At 51.3% G+C, this 18,881-nt stretch overlaps 1 protein-coding gene across 1 annotated transcript; it reads left to right on the forward strand.

Moving 5' to 3' along the window:
* Positions 1–1,252: 1,252 nt before the first annotated feature.
* CAMKK2 (calcium/calmodulin dependent protein kinase kinase 2) lies at positions 1,253–18,160 on the forward strand. The gene is made up of 18 exons (XM_058816427.1): positions 1,253–1,360; positions 5,465–5,581; positions 5,996–6,473; positions 7,267–7,314; positions 7,715–7,768; positions 7,909–7,960; positions 8,047–8,180; positions 8,780–8,816; positions 9,589–9,610; positions 9,906–9,994; positions 10,220–10,419; positions 10,508–10,561; positions 11,023–11,096; positions 11,461–11,548; positions 11,795–11,890; positions 12,433–12,561; positions 14,425–14,525; positions 14,891–18,160. Exons 3-18 carry the CDS (start codon positions 6,174–6,176, stop codon positions 14,961–14,963), a joined length of 1,551 nt encoding a protein of 516 aa, XP_058672410.1. The 5' UTR covers positions 1,253–1,360; positions 5,465–5,581; positions 5,996–6,173; the 3' UTR covers positions 14,964–18,160.
* The last annotated feature ends 721 nt before the right edge of the window (positions 18,161–18,881 follow it).

Genomic DNA, 18,881 nt, shown 5'->3' on the forward strand with positions numbered 1-18,881 from the left:
CCAGAGCTACCCTGCTTGGAAGCAGCAGATTTAACTGTGGCATTGCCACACCAGACCCAAACCTGGTTCTGCTGGAGCTGGAAAAGGTAAGGAGGAAGAGAGAAGTACTAGGGTGTGGTTGAGACAAGCATAGCCCGGTGTTAGTTTACACATTCCATTAATTACTGCTGCATCGGGGCTGTTGGCAGATCATCAGGGCCTTGATTTTAAAACGAGGTTTCCAACGGCAAAGGGGAATTCAGCTTTGTGGAACGCTGGTGATGCCTCATTCCCTCTCTGCTGTGTTTTAACCAACATCGAGGAGTTTAATCCTTAAAATGTTCGGAGCACCTACTGCGTTCCGGTAAGTAACCTGATTTTTAGAGTGGCTTTCAAGATTCTGGTCAGAAATGCAATGTTTATCGACAAAGCTGGCATGGAGGCCTGGCTCTGCTCTGTGGAGCTCTACAGTGTCAAAGTGGTGCCCACAAACGAACCTTGAAGCAAAATGAGGAAGAGGGTTTGGCCAGCTGTGGCATTTGCATCTGCTCAAGGCTGAAGCTGTTGCTTCATGTAAAGAAAACCGGGGGTGAGCTTGGTGCAGAAATGGTGCTGGATGGAAATAAAAACAAACCCCAAATACCGGACAAAGCAAGGGGTATGTTTGCCGAGGGCTGGTGTCAGCCGGGTGTTAAAGGCCGTGCAGATAGCAGATTCCAAAGCCTTGCCCGTGAGTTCTGTCTCAGCGCTACAGAGCGGTAACTTGTGTGGGAACTCTTTGGTGGTGGCCTCTGTGACATTTCCAAACAACTGCTTTCCAAACCGCCCCTTTAGGTGATGCTTTGGGCAATCGCTGAGTGCGGGGGACCTGGCGCGGGTAACCCGTTTGTCCCCAGCCGACCTGCCGCTGGCAGCCCAGGGTTTGCAGGGGGCCGGGGCAGGAAGCGGCGCCGGGGCACGCCGGGGCTCGGGTCCCTCCGAGGCGGACGCGGGGAGCCCGCAGCGGGGTCGGCGGCAGCGGGACCGGCCGGGGCTCCGCGCTGCATCCCGCGGGGAGGTGACGCGCGGCCCGGGGGGGAATAAAACACTGGGGGAAAATTTGTAAATAAACAAAGGAACAAAACACACCGCAACAGCGGCTTACGGGGGCGGGCGGGCAGGATGCGGCTGCCCGGGGGGAAACCTGCCCTTCCCCGGGGCGGAGCGGGGCCTCCCTCTCTCCCTCCCTCCCTCCTTCCATCCCTCCCTCCCTCCTTCCCTCCCTCCTTCCCGCTGCCGCCGCCGCCGCCGGAGCGGAACCGAAAGCGAAGGCGGCGCCGGGCAGCGGCGCTCCGGCCCAGCGCGGCGGGGGCTGCGGGGTCCCGGGGTCGCTCCCCGCCAGGTCGGTGCTGCGGGAACGGGCGGGGAGGCCGGGTTGGCCCGGCCGGGGATGCGCCCGCGGTGGCGGAGACAAAGCCGCGCCCGGAGGGAGCGGGCGGGCGGGGGCGGCCGAGGCGGGGATGGAGCGGGGCTGGGGCTGCGCTGCGGGCGGCGAGCGGCATCGCCCCCGGACGGGGCTCTCTGGCGGCCTGTGCGGACACCCCCGCGCTGCGGGCTCGCTGCTGTCATTTCCCCATCCCGCCCCTGGCCGCCGGGCCCCGCGCACATCCCGGCCCCCACACGTGCCGCGGTACCGGCGGGCGGCGGCGCCCCAGGGATCGGCCATGGGACCGGGTGGCCACACCGCGTGTCCCTCAGACCCCACGGGGCTCCTGTCCGAGGGTTGAGGGTCAGGATCGGGGGTGTCGGGCAAAGACAGGCCAGGGGGCTGGGAAAGGAGGGGTTTTTAAGGTCAAGGGACGAGTGAGAGGGGATGGAGCTGGCGGAGCGACTGTGCACAGGGCACGGGTGTCATCAGAAGCCACAGGTTGGGTTGCTGCGAGTGGCAGAGCGTGGTTCGGAGGTGGATGCAGCCCTGCAGCCACGTGCACGGCACAGAGCATCAGGAGCATGAAGGGAACAGTCGAGACCAAGAGCAAAGTGAGATCACCACGGGAAGCTGGTGTGATGGAGCTGTGGGCTGACTGCAATGCTGCAGGGGCAGAAACCACCCCTGGGGACAGGAGCAGGTTGTCCTCAGGGCCAGGGGGACCGTGCTGGGGAGAGGATGTGTGGCAGCTGTGGGCGCCAGAGCTGCCTTCAATAGCCCACACCCACAGAGACAGCCCCTCCCCTGAGGCAGAGACAAACCCCAAAAGCCCATAAGCCCATACCTGAGTGTGCTGTGAGGGCGGGCTGTTCCAGGGAGGTAATTTGGAGGAGCCTTTGCTTTTCAACTCTGCCTTAATGTCTTTTAAGTGGTGTTCACAAAGTGGAGAGCTGCTCCAGTTTCCTCTTGTGGGTATCGTGGGCTGGAGCTGATGTTTCCAGGGAAGCTGGGAGTTGCTTGGCAGTGCTGGACAAGGTGATGGAGGTGCCCTGAGCTTATCCTGGTCCATGCTCAACACCATCTCTGGAGCTTAGGCTCTTTTGGGATGCTCATTATATATTGCTTCAGCAGTATTAGGCAGTATCCTCATAATTATAAAAAACCTTGGTAAAGATGTTTTTGTGATTCCTATTGAAACCTGCTGCTGGGTGTTGTGACACCACAATGCTACCAGCCTGGCTTTGCATTTTTTTCCCCCAATTCTTTCCACTCTGTGTTGGCTGGGCCAGGCAGTGCAGGAGGCTCTTCCATTCACCCTGGGGATGATGAAAAGCTTTGCTGCTTGGGCACAGGGATCTGTCCTAGATGGGGCATGGGCACCTGTTTCCAGTATCTCATAAATTTGGGTGTCCTCTGACTTCTAGAAAAGCTGCTGAGAGATTTTTTTTCCATTAAAAGTCAGGTAGGGCATGCATATGGTCTTCGTATACTACAGTGACTAATATATTTCTGGCAAGGTCTGTGCTCAGCCGTAGGAAGGGAAACTGTGATCTATGCCCCCGTTGCTGCAGATGACACCACTCTTGGCACGGGCACTTCCACTGCTGACCGTGACCGGGGAAAGCAAAATAGCCACTGGACTGTGCCCAGGGAGACCAATAACTGCCCCAGGCTGGCCCTGCTTGGCTTTTAACCAACCTCCAGCAGTAGCAGGGGAGGATCTCTGCGAGTAAAATCAGCCCTGGTTTCGGTGTTTTGAGTTCAGTTTTGTTCTAAACAGCTGAAGTTGAGATTTGTGAGCTGACCCCCATGGAAGGATGGATGGAGGGGTCACTGCTGAGCTGCCACCAAATCTTATTTCCCTAGGAAGGCCTCATCCTCACACTGTGTCTGGCCTTGCCACAGTGACAGGTGTGGGGAAGGCGAGTGTGCAGCCCCTGCAGCTGGGCAGAGAAACAGCTCCGGGGAGGGAAGGGCAGGCAGATGCATCCCTATGCTCTGACTGAAATCCCTGCAGGCTGTGCTGGCTGCCAGGTGTCACCCTCTGCACTCGTCTGGAATGGGTCAGCGTGTTCCCCTCCCGAGGTGGCCGCATCCAGCCCAGGCAGGGCCCAGGGAGCTCTCGGCAGAGCTGGCGCTGCCGAGGGGCTGTGAAAATCCCTCACCCTCGCGGGGGCCGATTCCACTCCCATTCGCTTCCGCTCAAGCCACGTGGACGCTGAGCGAGAGGGAGAGCTGCTGCCAGGGTTTCACAGACCTCTTTTCATTTTAATATCCCTCTCCTTGCTGAATTAGATGCGAGACTGATTGCTTCGATAATCCTGCTGCAGCCGCTATGGGTTATATATGGATTGCAGCCAAAAGCTGTGCCGATAAATCATTCCTATACACCAGGCTGTTATATTTCCTGAGGATTTTGTGGGCATGTGCTGCTCCCTTTTACATAAGGATCTGCTGGAGTTCAGACGAGAATGTGCTGATTTTCCCCAGGCAAGGGCTGGGATGGGTTGGTGAAGCCAAAGCCCCCAGGCTGTATTTTCTCTCTTTTGGGATTACTGCCCTCGTTTCAGCTATTTTACTTTTCTCTCTGACTGGGACTACAGCTCTTCTCCACCTCCTCCTCCTCCTCCTCATGTGCATATTAAGGATAACAGGGTTGTGTTCAACAGTGTGACCCCACTTTTGGGTTTCTCTCAGGCAAGGCGTCATCTCGGCAATTTCTTAAAACCCCCATCCTCTGACCCTTTGCACACATGCACAGGGAATACCCCTCTCATTTCCCACTTCAGACAATGTTACGATGGGGCTTGGATGACTTTTAGTTTATAGAGCCTGGGGAAGCCTGCTTGAATTAATCAGACTTGATATGTTTATCCTGGTCAAGCCAATTAACTCCAGCCAGCCAGGACAGCTCAGCTCTCAAGTGTGACTGAGGCTTCATAACTCAATTTTGCTCAAGCCTGGCAAAGTTTATTAGAAACCCTTGGAAATCGGGATGCAGGCGATGTTCTGGGGGCAGGATGGGATGCCCAGCCGTGCTGTGGCACTGCTGGGGACTGGTTTTGCTACCAGTGATGTTCCTGGGGTGGTTTCATCCCAAGGCTGCCCTGATGAGCTGCCTTTTTTGGTGCGGCCGCAGAGCACGGTGAGGGTAGAGGGCACAGCATTCCGGATCAGCGCCGGCTTCAGGGCAGCTATTTATATGTGCCCACTGGAGGGGTGCCCAAAGCAGGCCAGGCAAATGGCCTCGAGATGCATCCCTGTGAATTCAGGATGAATGAGGGGGCTGCCTGTTTGTTTTAATCCATTTGGGAGTGCATTAAAACACGCTGCCGAGGGCTGCCAGCAGCGCTGCAGGGGGAATTTGACTTGGCTGGTGGCTCCTGGCTCTCTCATCCAGCAAAGCCCCGTTCAGGAGTGGATTCAGCCCCACGAAACTCAGTGTTTCTGGAATAGTTTGTCCTTGTTGCTGTTCGTTGGCTTATTTATAGCCTCCCCATCCCTGTGCTTCTCCGTGCCTCGGAGCAGCGAGCGATGCTGCGTTGGCTTCAGCTCCAGGCTGATCCCACTTGGGCACAAAAGCTCTGGTTTATAGATCAGTGTTGAAAACAGCAATTAGGCCATTGTGAAGCCTCGAGGACGGGGGAGACGATTTGATTTCTGTACTTGACCCATAATTTCTGCTGGGCTGATTCAGAGTGGATGTGCTGCGGGTGCAGCACGGAAACTTCAATGGAGATGAGTGGAGCTAATTTTAACCGGCCGCCTCGTCGAGGTGTGGGAACCAGGCAGAAAAACGCCTCAAACCCTGTTCCTGCTCCTGGGCTGGTTGGTTCAGGATATTTTTTTTCACTTCCTTCTGTGGCAACTTGTTAACCTAGAAATTAAAAACAGCACCAGTGTTGGGGCAGGGAAGAGCAATGGTTTACAGCCAACCAACCACTGAACAGCCCCAAGTGCTGTGGAGTGCCTGGCATGTGTAAATTAACATAATTTTCTCCTCTTTTTTAATTATCACTTAATTATTTGATGATTTTTTTTTTTTTTGTTGCTAACAGTTTTCTCATTTATCTCAAGGTTTGGGTACCTGAGTTCTGCACAAAAAGCCACAGGGCAAGGAACAGAAATCGCCAGCAATGATGGGCTGTGGGAGGAAGCAGTGAGCCAGGGGGCTGATCCTGCACCCCATGCTTGGTAAGTGGGTCCTTTTGTCCCTGAACTGCTTTGTCTGGGGGGACTTGGCAAAGATGTGAACAGTAAAGTAGAGAACTCAGTGGTATTTATGCCGGTATAGCGCAGTTCTTTATCCCGCCCCTTTAAAATAACCCCTTTGGAGTATTTCCATAATGGAGATGATGGAGTTTTTACTTCCTGGAGGTGTTTAGTTAAAAAGGGTGGAAGGACCAGAGGTGGCAGCCTTGGGGTTGAGGCTGGCTCTAGCCTGGGGTCTGTCCCATGGCGGGGTGATTGTGCATCCTTGTGTCATCCTGCACTGCTGCCCTTGGCTTCACCATTCCCTATGGAATGAATAAATCAATTTGTAGCACAATGACCAGCAGGAAATCCCACTTTCCAGAGAGTCTGGCTGACTCTATCCTGTGTTTGCAGGCACATCTCCCCAGCACAGCATGGCCAGGATGAGGCCATCGGTCCCTCCACGCTGCCACGTGTCCCCAGCAGCTCGCCCGCCCCACAGCCCCTGCGCAGCGCCGGAGGCTGCGGCCGCCGAGCCCCCGCGGGCCTGCGGGACCCCCCGGCGCTGAGCCCCGGCCACGGCAGCAGCAGCATGGCCTCGCTCATCGTGGTCACCGAGCACGAGGCCGCGGGCAGCGCGAGCGAGGAGGAGATGGACGTGCCCGGCACCGAGGCCTTTGGGGACGGCCGCAAGCTGCACCTCTCCGGCCGCAAGCTGTCCCTGCAGGAGCGGCCGCAGCCCGTCCGCTCGCCCGGGCACGGCGACGGCGCCAAGGAACGCTTCATCTACCCCTCCCTCCCCTACTCCCCCGTGACCTCCCCGCACTCCTCCCCACGGCTGCCGCGGCGGCCAACGGTGGAGTCCAACCGCGTGTCCATCACAGGATTGCAGGTGAGGGGGATGAACGTTACGGGTGAGGGGGATGAATGTTACAGGTGAGGAGAATGAGCGTTAGAATGAGGGGCATGAGTGTTACAGGTGAGGAGGATGAACTCTGCTCCTGCAGTTCTCCTGCCCCGTCTGCCTAGATTTTCCCACAGTGGCATTTCTTCTCGCTTGTTTTTTTTTGGGATAAACCCCCACAGCCCATCTGCAGGTGTGTGGCAGGGGGCCCAGGGATATCCTGGGCCATGGGGACAGCCCTCAGGGAGGTGACACCCCAACTCACCGGTTTTTGTGCCTTTTGCTGATGCTGCAGCTCTCACAGCTGTGTTTGATGGAAGCCAGGAGTGTAGCACAAGTTTCTTTCTTTACTCCTTAAAAATAAAAAAAACAGAGAAGTTCACTGAGATCTAAAGAGAAAACAGGCCTGCCTCCCCCAGCCTGACAGAAAACAGGCAGCAAGTTGCTGCTTGCCGAGAAGAAATAAAATTACTCGGCACCAGGTCGCCAGCATTAAACCCCTCAGGGCTCTCCCTGTCCCTCCTCTGGTTCCACATGAGTGGACGGGACAGGATCCCTGCCCAGCCATTAACGTTTGCAATTAGCCCTGTATAAACACACCAAAGTGTGCCTTGGTGGGTGGTTTTGTGGCTCATGAATCAAAGCTGCCCCACGGGAATGCTTGGGCAGAGCAGGACAGGGTGTGAGTTTGCAGAGAAAGTTTTGCAGGAGATTTAAAGGACAAGAGCAAATGTGAGCAGTTTTGTGGCTCATGCCAAACTTCCCTGCTCTCTCCCCACAGGACTGTGTGCAGCTCAACCAGTACAAGCTGAAGGATGAGATTGGGAAGGTGAATATTGGGTTTGGGGTGGGATGAGGGGTTTTGGGTTGGGAGGGTGTCGGGCTTGCTTTCACTTTCCAGTCATGGGAGTGCTCTAGAATAGGAGCAAGTCCAGCCACTCACCACGGCAGCTCTTTGTTGCTCGCTGTTCTGAGTGGTGCAAATTGAATTGTATATTTTTAAAATAATTACTAATTTTCCCCCTTCCCCCTCCCTCCCACACAATGGGGCATATAAAGCTTTTCTTTGCTGTCAGTGTGATGTCAGACTGTACACCCCCTGCTCATCCCAGATCTCCCACCAGCTCTGTGATCCCTCTGGGGTTTGTGGAGGAGCCTAGAGCCTGGGTTGGTGATGTGGGTTTTCTGGATTGTCCCTAATTGTGCCGTATGGCTGTGCCCCTCTCCAGGGCTCCTATGGGGTGGTGAAGCTGGCCTACAACGAGGATGATAACACCTACTATGTGAGTAGCACACAGCCCCAGAGCCTGCAGCAGGGCAGGTGGAAGGGGGATGGATCCCTTCTGCTGACTCCCTGCCCCATCCCACCAGCCACACTTTATCCTTGACTTGCCCAAATTTCACATTTGTTCCCCTTTTGCAGGCAATGAAGGTTCTCTCAAAAAAGAAGCTGATGAGACAGGCGGGCTTCCCCCGTAAGTGGCAGAAAGCCTTTTGGCTGGGGCTGTTCTGGGGATCCTGGAGATTGTTCCCATCTGGACCCATCTTTGCCTTTCCTCAGGCCGGCCGCCACCCCGCGGGGCCAAGGCTGCTCCCGAGGGCTGCCTGCAGCCCAGAGGGCCCATCGAGCAGGTCTACCAGGAGATTGCCATCCTCAAGAAGCTGGACCACCCCAATGTGGTGAAGCTGGTGGAGGTGAGTGCTGGCCCTTCTCCAAAACTCCTCCTTGAGCGTGACGGAGCCTGAATGCTGCAGGGATGGGCTGGGTGAAGGGGAGTGACCCCAGAAGGGAGCAAGGGCAGGTCCTGCCTTTGGAAGAATTTTGTGTTTTCCTTGATTTAGAAGGTTTTTTATTCTCACCTCCCAAAATATTTTTTCTTCCCTTCTCAGAAAGGGAAATTGTTTCTTCTGTGGAGGAAACAAGTGCTGAGACAGGTTTTGGGGAAGAACTGGTGTTTTTGTGAGTTCAACAGTGCAGCTGCCTTGCCCTACACCCACTGCCTGTATGAAACAGTCCAAAAATCAAGAATTAAGGATGTGCAGGCTGGAGTTTATTTGGCTCATGAGTCAGATGATGCTTCCTGTGTGTTTTAAATATTTGCTTCCTTGAAGTACAGCTACATCTCTGTCCTCTTTTTTTCCCTACTCTTGTGGGTAGAAGCTCAGAGATGAGCAGACTGTGCTGATGGTGCAGATGGTGCAGAACTGAGATGTCTGCTAAATAAAATATCACAATGCTTAATTTGCAAGGCTTTCTTGGCACTGTTTAATTGCCTTTTTGCTTCTTTTGGCAGGTCCTGGATGACCCCAGTGAGGATCACCTGTACATGGGTAACTGCCCACTGCCCTGGGTTGTCAGAGGGAGGGGGCAAAAGGTTCCCACTGTGTTTTGGAGCAGCTCTGTGTGCAGGGCTGGGTCTCTCCTCCACTGTGGGTATAGCCTGATGTGCTGGAGGAGGAAATGAGGGGCAGTCTGGGTTGTGAACAGAGATAAGAGGGCTTTATAGCACTTTATTGGCATTAATTTGACACCAGGGCATGCTTTGCCATGAGAGGTACCAGCATTGATGTTCTCAGCTTTGAAGCTGGAATGATAGAAAGCAGTTCTATTTCTCTGGTTTTGGGAAAAGGCACAAATTAATTATCCAAGGTACCAATGAGCCACATCCCAACCTGCCTGGCAGACTGCAGTTGTTGCTTCAGGTAATTCACAACTTTTGAAGAAGGCTTATTTTTCTATCATTTATGTTCAGCCTGTACTAGTGGAGGAGCATGTGATGCCTTCATGGCCAAGCACTGAGGTTTGCCCAGGGTGTGGGCTCAGCCTTTTTTGGTGGCAAAGTGAGGGGTTTTGTGTGCCATGGAGGGAACTTCATGATGCTGAAGCTGCAACACTCAGAACATAGCTGGCAGCATCCCCTTAACTGAAAATGGGAGCAACCCAAATGCCACGTGCCTTGCATAAGACAGCATCTCCTTTTTAAAAATAACATATTATTTTTAGAATTTTTGTCATTAAAATAATTGCTTTTGTCCTGAGGCTGTGCTCACAGGAGCCATACCCTGTAAGCAATCTGTAATCACCTTCTCTTTTGTGTTGCAGTGTTTGAGCTGGTGAAGCAGGGGTGAGTACTGAATTCCAGATTTAATCCTACTAACACCTGAGCATCCAGTGGGTTTGTGGGTGGCAGAGCTTGGCCACCCAAGGTGGGAATGGGGTGCAGAGGTGATGGGGAGGTTCATGGCTGGGGCTTGAGGCTTGAGTAGCATTTCCCTGGCCTGGTTACAGCTGAGTACACCCTGTGTACTGTGTGCCTGTGTCTGGGGTTGTGTGCTGTCACCAGCCAGTGACAAAGCCTCCAGGCCCTGTTTCAGCACATCCAGGTGGGGAATGAACTCTGTTCTCTGTTGCCTTCATAGCCCTGTGATGGAAATCCCAACCTTGAAACCTCTCAGTGAGGACCAGGCTCGGTTCTACTTCCAGGATCTGATCAAGGGCATTGAATACTGTAAGTGTCTCTGCAGAAAGGGTGGGATTTCTTATTTTGGGTTTTTTTCTGAACACCTGGAGCTGGCCTTTCTGCTGCTGTACGGTGCCATTTCTGGTGGCTCATGCTACACTTTTAAAGCTGGGGCTGGTGGCGGTGTTAGCAGAAAGAGCCACATGGAGCCCTTGTGGCTCCTTTGCTGCCAACCAGGGCTGCTGCTGCACAGTCATTGTCCCTCTGCTGCAGTGCACTATCAGAAGATAATCCATCGGGATATTAAACCTTCCAACCTCCTTGTGGGGGAAGACGGGCATGTCAAGATCGCCGACTTTGGAGTGAGCAACGAGTTCAAGGGAGCTGATGCCCTCTTAACCAACACAGTGGGCACTCCTGCCTTCATGGCTCCAGAAACCCTCTCAGAGACCAGGAAAATCTTCTCTGGAAAGGTATTTAATAGCAATTTGAATGGTCTTGGGCTGGCCTTGCACAAACACATCTTGTTGTAGATCTAACTGTGCTTTCTTCACTCTGCAGGCTTTGGATGTGTGGGCCATGGGGATCACGCTGTACTGCTTCGTGTTTGGGCAGGTAATGAGATGGATTTTTCGGTGCTGTTGGTGTTTGGGGGGTTGGTTTGTGCCTCCCATGTTCCAGGTAAGCAGTGGGACTGGCACCTTGTGTTCCTGTTGAGCTGAGTGGAGATGAGGATGTGTGGATGGAAATGGGAAACCTTTGCCTGTCACTAGGATGGGTGCAGCCAAAAGGACTGGGCTTCTCTTCTTCCCCAGTGGAAAAAATTCTAGTTTTGGGCAATTTTTTTAGGAAAGGAGTTCTTTTAGTAATTGGTAATTTTTGGTTAAATGTTTTTTTCATTGAGTTTAAAAGTAGACATTGATGATGTCTACTTCTGGAATCTTCTGGAATTTCCCTGTAACTGGATCTTTGCTGTCCTTCATACCCTATGAGATCCTGATGCTCCTCTGGCTGCCTCACGGTTTCCTCTAAAGAGAAGTTGTTACTTTCCTCATTGCTCTTTTTCTTTGTGGTAGTGCCCTTTTATGGATGAAAGGATCTTGAGTTTACACAATAAAATCAAGACCCAAACGTTGGAGTTCCCAGACCAGTAAGTACTCAAAAACAAAAACAACCCATCCGTCCTTATTTTACAGCTCATTTGAGTTGTTTCTCAAGCACTGCCTGGGTAGGGCTGGCCCTGCTCTTCTGTGGTTTTGCAAAATTCAGGCTTTGAGTTGGTGTCTCCCTGCCCTGTAAATGTGGGATCACACTTCACATTGCCTCAAAAGGGAATATTTTGCTTTTTCTGGGGGTTTGGAGAGGAGGGGGTGTACAAGAACCCAAAGCTGCCTCCCTGTTGGGGCTGGAGTCCAGCCCCTCTGCCCAGAAGGTCCATAGCTGGCACTGGGGTGAAGAGCAGAGGCAGCACCCATCCCTTTCCCCATCTCATCTCTCCCTTCTTCCTTCCACAGGCCAGAAATTACGGACTTCTTGAAGGATTTGATTACACGGATGTTGGATAAAAATCCTGAATCTAGGATTTCGGTCCCAGAAATCAAGGTACTGACCCAGCTTCCTGGTGCTGGCTGTGCCTTCACTTCTGTTGGGTTCTCCTTGCTCAGCTTTTTTTGGGAGTCAGTTTGATCGTGCCAGGCTAGGTCCTCCCCCTGTGCCCAGGGCCCCTGGGCAGGTAAGTCCCAGCTCCTTCCCCTGCTCCGGGACCTGCTCAGCTTTGGGACCTTTGGTGCCTATAGGAGTGGCAGGCAAAAGGAAATCCCCTGAGCACAGTATTTCCTCTGCTACCAGGAAAGTACTGTGCAACAGCCTTTCGCAGGAGATTTCTGGTCCTTCGCCCCTGCGGGAGCCTGGAAGGGGCGAGAAGCTGAGAGAATGGAGAGCAAGGTAGGGGGAAAGGATTGCGGGGGAATTCTGGAACCTTTTGTGCTCCTCCTGCAGCCTACCAAGTCACCAGGTGTGTGGGCCAGGAAAAACAGGGGTTTTGCCTGCAGGCATGGATTAAACCAGCTCCAGGACGAGGGCTCGGTGGGTCTCCCCATCACTGCTGCTCATATGTGTGGACTGGAATAAACCTCTCCTGCCTCCTGGTGCTGTCTCATCCATAAGATGAGAGTGAAGATAGGTCTCCTTCCCTAAAGCCCAGAGATGCCCAGTGCTGTAGGTGACCCAGGTTATGGCTTAGTTGTGTAGCTGGCTCTGGATGAGCCACACCACGGCGTTTTCTGCTCCAGGCTGTGCAGTTCCTGCTGGCACCCAGGTGAGCTGGCTCAGCAGTGACATGGCACAGCCCTGCCCTGCTCCCTGGCATTTCAGGAGCACGTAGGGGCCATAGCTTGGACAAGGAGATGCGTTTGCCAGGCTTGTGTTGTTGTTTGAGTTATGAAAAAAGGGAAATCGTTCCTGACAGGCTGTGTTATTAATTGAAGTTGCACCCTTGGGTCACCAAGAACGGAGCGGAGCTGCTGCCCACGGAGGATGAGAACTGCACCCTCGTCGAGGTGACAGAGGAAGAAGTGGAGAATTCAGTCAAGCACATCCCCAGCCTGGCCACCGTGGTGAGTACAAAGGAGCTGATGGCCTGTGGATGCACAGTGCGGTGGCCCTGAGCAGCTGGAGTTCACTGCTGAAGGGCAAAAGCATTGGGCAGGATCAGAGCAGAGACCTTCCCTCTCTTGGAAACAAGTGCTGCAAGACACTTTGGTGTCTCAGGGTCTCAGCAGCTCACTGGACATGGCCATACCCCACAGTGCAGGGGAATATTTTAGAGCAGTTTCAAAGATGACTGTCACTGGGTTGATGGTCTTCATGCTTGAGCTGGCTGCCTAAATATCACTGTATTTGCTCAGGGCAAAACAGCATCTGGTCCAGAACCTGCCTGTGGCCAGGAGCAGATGTTTTGGCCAGGCACAAGGAGCTCCTGCCCTGTTCTGCCTGTCCAGCCAGAGGGGCTGTGGGAGGTTCCTGGGATGGAGATTTTTTATCTGGGCCACGATGTGCATCAGCCCCCGCCTGGAGCTATTCTTGGTGACTTCATCTCATCTCTTTTCAAGCTCATATTTTTATTCTCTGCAACCCACTGTGGTGGTGAGAACCACATTGTAACCCTGTCCTGTGTAGAAAGTGAAATCCTTTGTGGTTTTGAACCTAATGATTTCTTTGGGTGCCGCCAGCCCTTGTGTTAGGAGAGAGCGAGCGACCATTCACGGTTCCTGGCCTGGTGTTATCTGCCTGTAGGAACCCAGGCTGGGATTTTTTTGAAGAACAGGTTTCCCTTTGAAGCCCCTTTTCCATCTCATAGCTGTACCCACATCTGGCCTCATTTCTGGAGCTCTCTCCCTTTTGGATGCCCTGCAGAAATCTCACTGACCACAGATGTGTGAACATGCAAATACACCTTGTGCTGCTCAGGCTGAAAAAGCAGATTTTGTCAAAAGAGATCACCATTGATGAGGGGTTTGTCCCCTTTTTTCTGTTCAGAGGGGACTTGATCAGTGGGCTCAGTGCTCCCAGCCCTGTTGAAATCCAGGTGTGTTCAGCACAGCTCAAGGCAAATCAGATTTTACTGCACCTCTCTGACTCTTAGATAACACACTACCTCCAGGCAAATGTGGTATTTTCAAATTTGCATTTGATCTTAAGAATTACCCTCTGGTGCTGATCTTTGTGCAGCCAAGTGCAGGCGTTGACGCTCCAGTATGAGATGCACTCACGTGGCTTTGGCTCTTAGAACACCCTCGCCTTCAGACACAGAACAGCTCCCTGTGCGCCCTGGTGAGCAGATAAATGATGCACAGAGGGATGAGAAGCCACATCAAATGAAGTCAGGGCTCTCAGGGATGTCCCTGCTGAGGCAGGGTTCAGTGCTGCTCACCTTGATGTCTGCCCCCACCAGCACAGCAAGCTGGGGGATGCCAGGGAAGAATCCTGACACATCTCTGTTCCCACCGGTCTCTGATTGGTAACTTTGTGTTTTGCAGCCAAAGCTGGACAAATGGCCAGCTTTCAGTTTGGTTTCAGATGAACATTAAGGTAAATTTGTGCCAGTTCCTTCCCTTCTCCCTTTCTAGTGAATTATTTTGCCAGGTAATAATGGAGGACTGGGAATTTACAGGTACTGGATGCAGCAATCAGTAAAATCTACTTCTGGAGAGGAAAGAAACCTCCCAGACTTGGCTTTGCTCTTCTTTCCAGCCTCTTACACCTGGTGTGGCTCTCACCTGCAAGGGTTTCAGATGAGGATACAGCCCCTGTATTAAGCAGCTGGAGACTTGCAAAGATGCTTCCTTCTGATTTCTGTTGATAGAGAACTTTGACTTGTTTTCACTAGTTTTTTAATTACTTGGGCATGCAAGTTGGATGTTGCTGTTGCTCTTGAAAGAAGGGAAAGCACCCCAATGAACTGCATTCTGGTTTTGCAGATCCTGGTTAAAACCATGATCCGGAAGCGATCCTTTGGGAACCCGTTTGAGGGGAGCAAGAGGGAGGAGAGGCCATTGTCCTCCTCTGGGAACCTGCTGCCGTAAGTGTCATCACCTCACCTCGGCCCCAAAAGACCCTAAAAGCAGCTTTTTCTGATGCTCTGGGGTAGAAATTAAATAGTTGGGTTTTGACACTTATAAAAGGGCCATGACTGCAACATTCACACCCCACCTGTCTGATCTGTAACTGCTTTATGGGATTTTTGTGACATGGAATATCCTGCTGTTCTGATGGGATGAGAAATATCTTTTTATGGCACTTCCAGTCTGTTACATGGGGAGAGATGACATATAGTCAGTGTCCCAAAGATCCCATGGCAGGGAAGGGGCAGAACTGGTGTCTCATGGCCTCCTTTCCCTTAGTTTCTGAGTCACTCAGCAGCTGTTTTATTTCCTTTGAAAACAGGAAACAAGGCAGTGAAGATAATCTGAAATGCAACGACTTGCCCAACGTGGGAGAGGAGGAACTTCTTTCTTGAGCGTGGACTTTACGGTTCTGCCGAGCAGCTCATTCCAGGGCACGGCACCAAGCGTGCGCTGGGGACGAGGTGACCAGAGCCCAGAGCAAACACAGCATGACATGGCGCTATCTCAGTACAATGCTGGATGTAGAGCTCACATAGCAGCATGTTATCACACCTTATCAGACATCTGATTATTTGCCATAAGCGTGGAGCATCTCCGAGCACTTGGACTGCTGACTTCTGGTGGGAGAGGCGCTGGCGGACAGCGGAGAGGTGAGCGGTGGTGGTGAGCAGCAAGAGGGCTTTGCAAAACAAAACCCACAGCAGCCAAAGGAAAGTGCATTTGGAACTGCTTTGAGCTGATTTTAATGCCAAATAATTTGCAGGGACTGATGCCAGCGTCCCAGGGGCACGATGCCCATGGCGGGGCTGTGGGCACGTGCAGAAGGGTGAAACTTTTGCCAAGTGGCATACACAGCAGTAAAACCAAGCACACGTGTGCACTTTGAGAGTTCACGACCTACCAGGAATGTTGTTGCATCTATTTCTTGTAGTTCTGGTTTGTTTTTAATTGACACCTTTTTAACTGCATGGGAACAAAGCAAAAACCCACCTGTTCAGCTTTTCAAAGAATGCCTACCTTTGTGAGCCAAGTTGTATGAAACAGCATCTTCAGGACGTTCAAAAAGTGAGGTTAATTACCTCCTCAGGTAATTAACACCTTTCCAGAGGCCTTGGTGTGACCAGGACTTGGTAAGTTAGGTATTCAGTGTATGAAAGGAAAAGGTATTTAAGGGCTTAAGTTCAGTTTGAACTATTTTTGCTGCAGACATATGAGTGAAAGGTGGTGTTTAGAATGTTTTAAACAACAGAAGAAGCACTAACAGTTTGTTTCTAAATATTTTACTTGATCTAGGTAGATATACTATAAAATATAAAATTCAGGGTAAAATCCTTCACTTCCATGTACATTACATGGTTTACTACAATTAAAAATAATACAACTTATGCTGGTTTTTAAGTATAGACTTAGGGCTTGCTTAGAATTTAAGATCTTAATGATTAGCTAATAATTTTCAAAGAAACATTTGTTTTCCAAACTCTTAATCTGGATTCTGGGGCCAATGCTATGTATTTTTTGCAAGTTTGTTACCAGTAATTTGTGAATGCCTGTGGATCAGAGGCTTGTTAGTAAATTAAGTGTATATCTAGTTAATGGATTGTTTCTTACCAAGAGCTCTTTCACCTTCAGTCAGATTACTCTGATTATTTGTGGTGCTTGTACAAAATAATAATCTGCCATGTGGTGGGAGAGACTCTGGCATCCAGACTCACTTTCCCAAGTTCTCTGTGCTTGGACAAAGCTGGAGAACGAGGAGCCAGGGTTTGCCTGAGCAAAGGCGTCATGGTAAGTACAGTTGCTTTGTGGCTGGAGCATGGGGCTAGGGGGAAAAAGGTCTGATTTTTTTCCTTTCTCAGTCTGATGTGGTTGTGTGACCTTGAAAGAGGCATTTGATGTACCTGACTGAGAAGGAGGATTTGAGTCTCCCAAGCTTGTGAGGGACTGTTAAGGTGTAATTCTTCACCCTCAGGAAGAAGGCACTAGGAGACTGCCAAATGTCTTGATTAATGGTAAGGTCTCTGCCTGTTAACCCTGGCCTTGGATGCCCTGCCTTTAGAAAGTGACCATTCCCTTGTCTTCCTTTATTTTATCCTGGACAGCACAAGTAGCAGCATGCCAAGGTCCTTGGCCCCACTGCAGTCAGACTTGGCCTGGTAATTCCTGGTTAAGACTGGTTTTTGTTAGAGCCAGGACAGCATTAGCAAGGGTGCAGATGCCTACCCAAACTGTCCCTTACACCTTTTGATCACCTGAAGCGATGTTCCCCCTAAATTGCAATTTATTATGGAAGCATTGTGCTGCTGGCCTCTTTCCAAAGCCAGTGAGGACAGTTGGTGGTTTAGGAGCAATACTATGGAGTTTGGAGCCATAAGACATGCACTGTTTTCCTCCCATTTCAGTCCGAGGCTATTGCAAAGCCCTGCAGCTTCAGCTATGGGAAAACCAAACAGGTAACTTGGGAGCCAGCACTATTGCAGCTGCCTGCTCCCCCTACACAGGACTTTTCATCGTGGAAATGTGTGTGAGTGGGCAGCCTGGTTCTCTAACCCTGCAAATGGACTTGATCTGCCAAAAAATTGTAAAAAGCTAGGGGATCCAATTCTTTTTAGGTAGTGCATAGTAGTGTGTGTGGTGTGTTTGCTAGAGGTGTGTTGTAGAGATCTCTGTGCTGCCCATTCCTGGTTATGATTTGTCAGGTGAGACAGTTTACATTGACCCTACAGGTCTGCCAGGTTTAACACAGCTTCTCAACAGCTGTACCAGCTCCCCAGAGCCCAGCCAGTCTCTGGGCCTCAGATACTCCCACTGCTCAGTTTCTGCCTGCCTGCATGGCCTTGGTTCTAAAGGATGCTAAACTCAGCACTTCCCCAAGGTGCTCTCCAAACTGAGTGTCCCTCAGTGCAGGCTCTGCTGGGGCTGCAGCCAAATGCACATTTGGAAAGAAATGCAATATGGATTTTTCTGGTTGGTCAGCTCTGTTGAAAGCATAAAGCGTGGCCGTGTGAGGGAGATCTCTCTAAATGCATGACCTGTTAGAGAAGCTGTACTGTGTATATAAACCTGCTCAGTTCCCCAGCTGCTGTTCCTTAGTAGTAATGCTGGCTTTCTCCTTATAGTGAAGTGAACATTTTGCTTGTGCCTTGGAACTGGGCGATAGCTTGATTTCCCCAACTCCCTTCCTTCCAAGCAAGCCCGGTGCTGACTGTGGGCTTATTGCTGGGTACTAAGCCTTTTTGGCTCTGAAAGCACACAGGAAAGTGCTAAGGGGAAACCAGGCCTCTTATCTGAGTAGTTTTCCATGGTGGTCCCCTCTTACCTATCAGGCAATTGATCTGTTTCTTTTCTAAGGTCCTGAACTATTCCTGATTTTTATACTGTTTGTTTAATGACCAAGGCTTGTGTTTCACTCCTACCCCTTTATTATGCATTTAACTTTATCAGGTGTATCAAGTTTAAATACTGTGTATTTACCACTTTTAAATTATATTACCTAAGAAGAAAGAATAAACCAACAACTAAGTGTTTTTCCACACAGGTGTTCAAGCTTCACTGTACAAGTTGAAATAAATGACATGCAACCAAACCCAGAGTTAGTTGATCAAGTGGAACCATTATTCTGTTTGAGTGGACTTTATAAAGCTGTGAGATTGTGGTTGTTGGAGAAGGAATCTGAAAGCACTGTCCTATGAGTGAAGCCTGGTGCTCTACCATTACTGGGGACCTTGGGCTAGGATGGGACCACAGCAGCTTGAGCACTGTATAATCCAAACTGAGCATTCACATGCACAGACTGGAGTGCCCTTGGAAGGGCACTCTTTGAGCTGGGACACAACTTAGTGCTCAGCTGCAGCAGGCACATAAAGAATAAAACAAAATGGTAATGCTGTGGTTTACCCACTGTGCTGCTGGAGAAAGGCAGCCAGGATGCTGGGGGTTTGGAATAGATCCTAGGGCTCAGTAACACCAGAAAAGGTTCAGAGAAAGGGAGGACCTGGACTTTGTGAGTCAATGTGATCACTAGAGGTGCTCAAAGCCAAGTGAATATAAAAGCCAACAAATCCCCTTCAATCAAATTGTGTAAACTGTTAAATGCAGCAGCCCAGACACACAGTTGGTGTTGCAAGCAGTTGGTACCAGCACTCAGATAAAGACCCTAAGATCTTGGGCTCTGACTTACAAGTCTTTTCCCTTGGACAGGGTTTAAGGCAACAGACATGGACAAGGTGTCAGGAGAATCAGGCAGAGCAGCTGTAGTTGCAGCAGCACTTCTGCTGAGAGAATGAAGAGGCAAAACCCACAGAGCCCTGGCT

This window comes from Ammospiza caudacuta, chromosome 18 (assembly GCF_027887145.1).
Source record: "Ammospiza caudacuta isolate bAmmCau1 chromosome 18, bAmmCau1.pri, whole genome shotgun sequence".
Lineage (NCBI taxonomy): Eukaryota > Metazoa > Chordata > Aves > Passeriformes > Passerellidae > Ammospiza > Ammospiza caudacuta.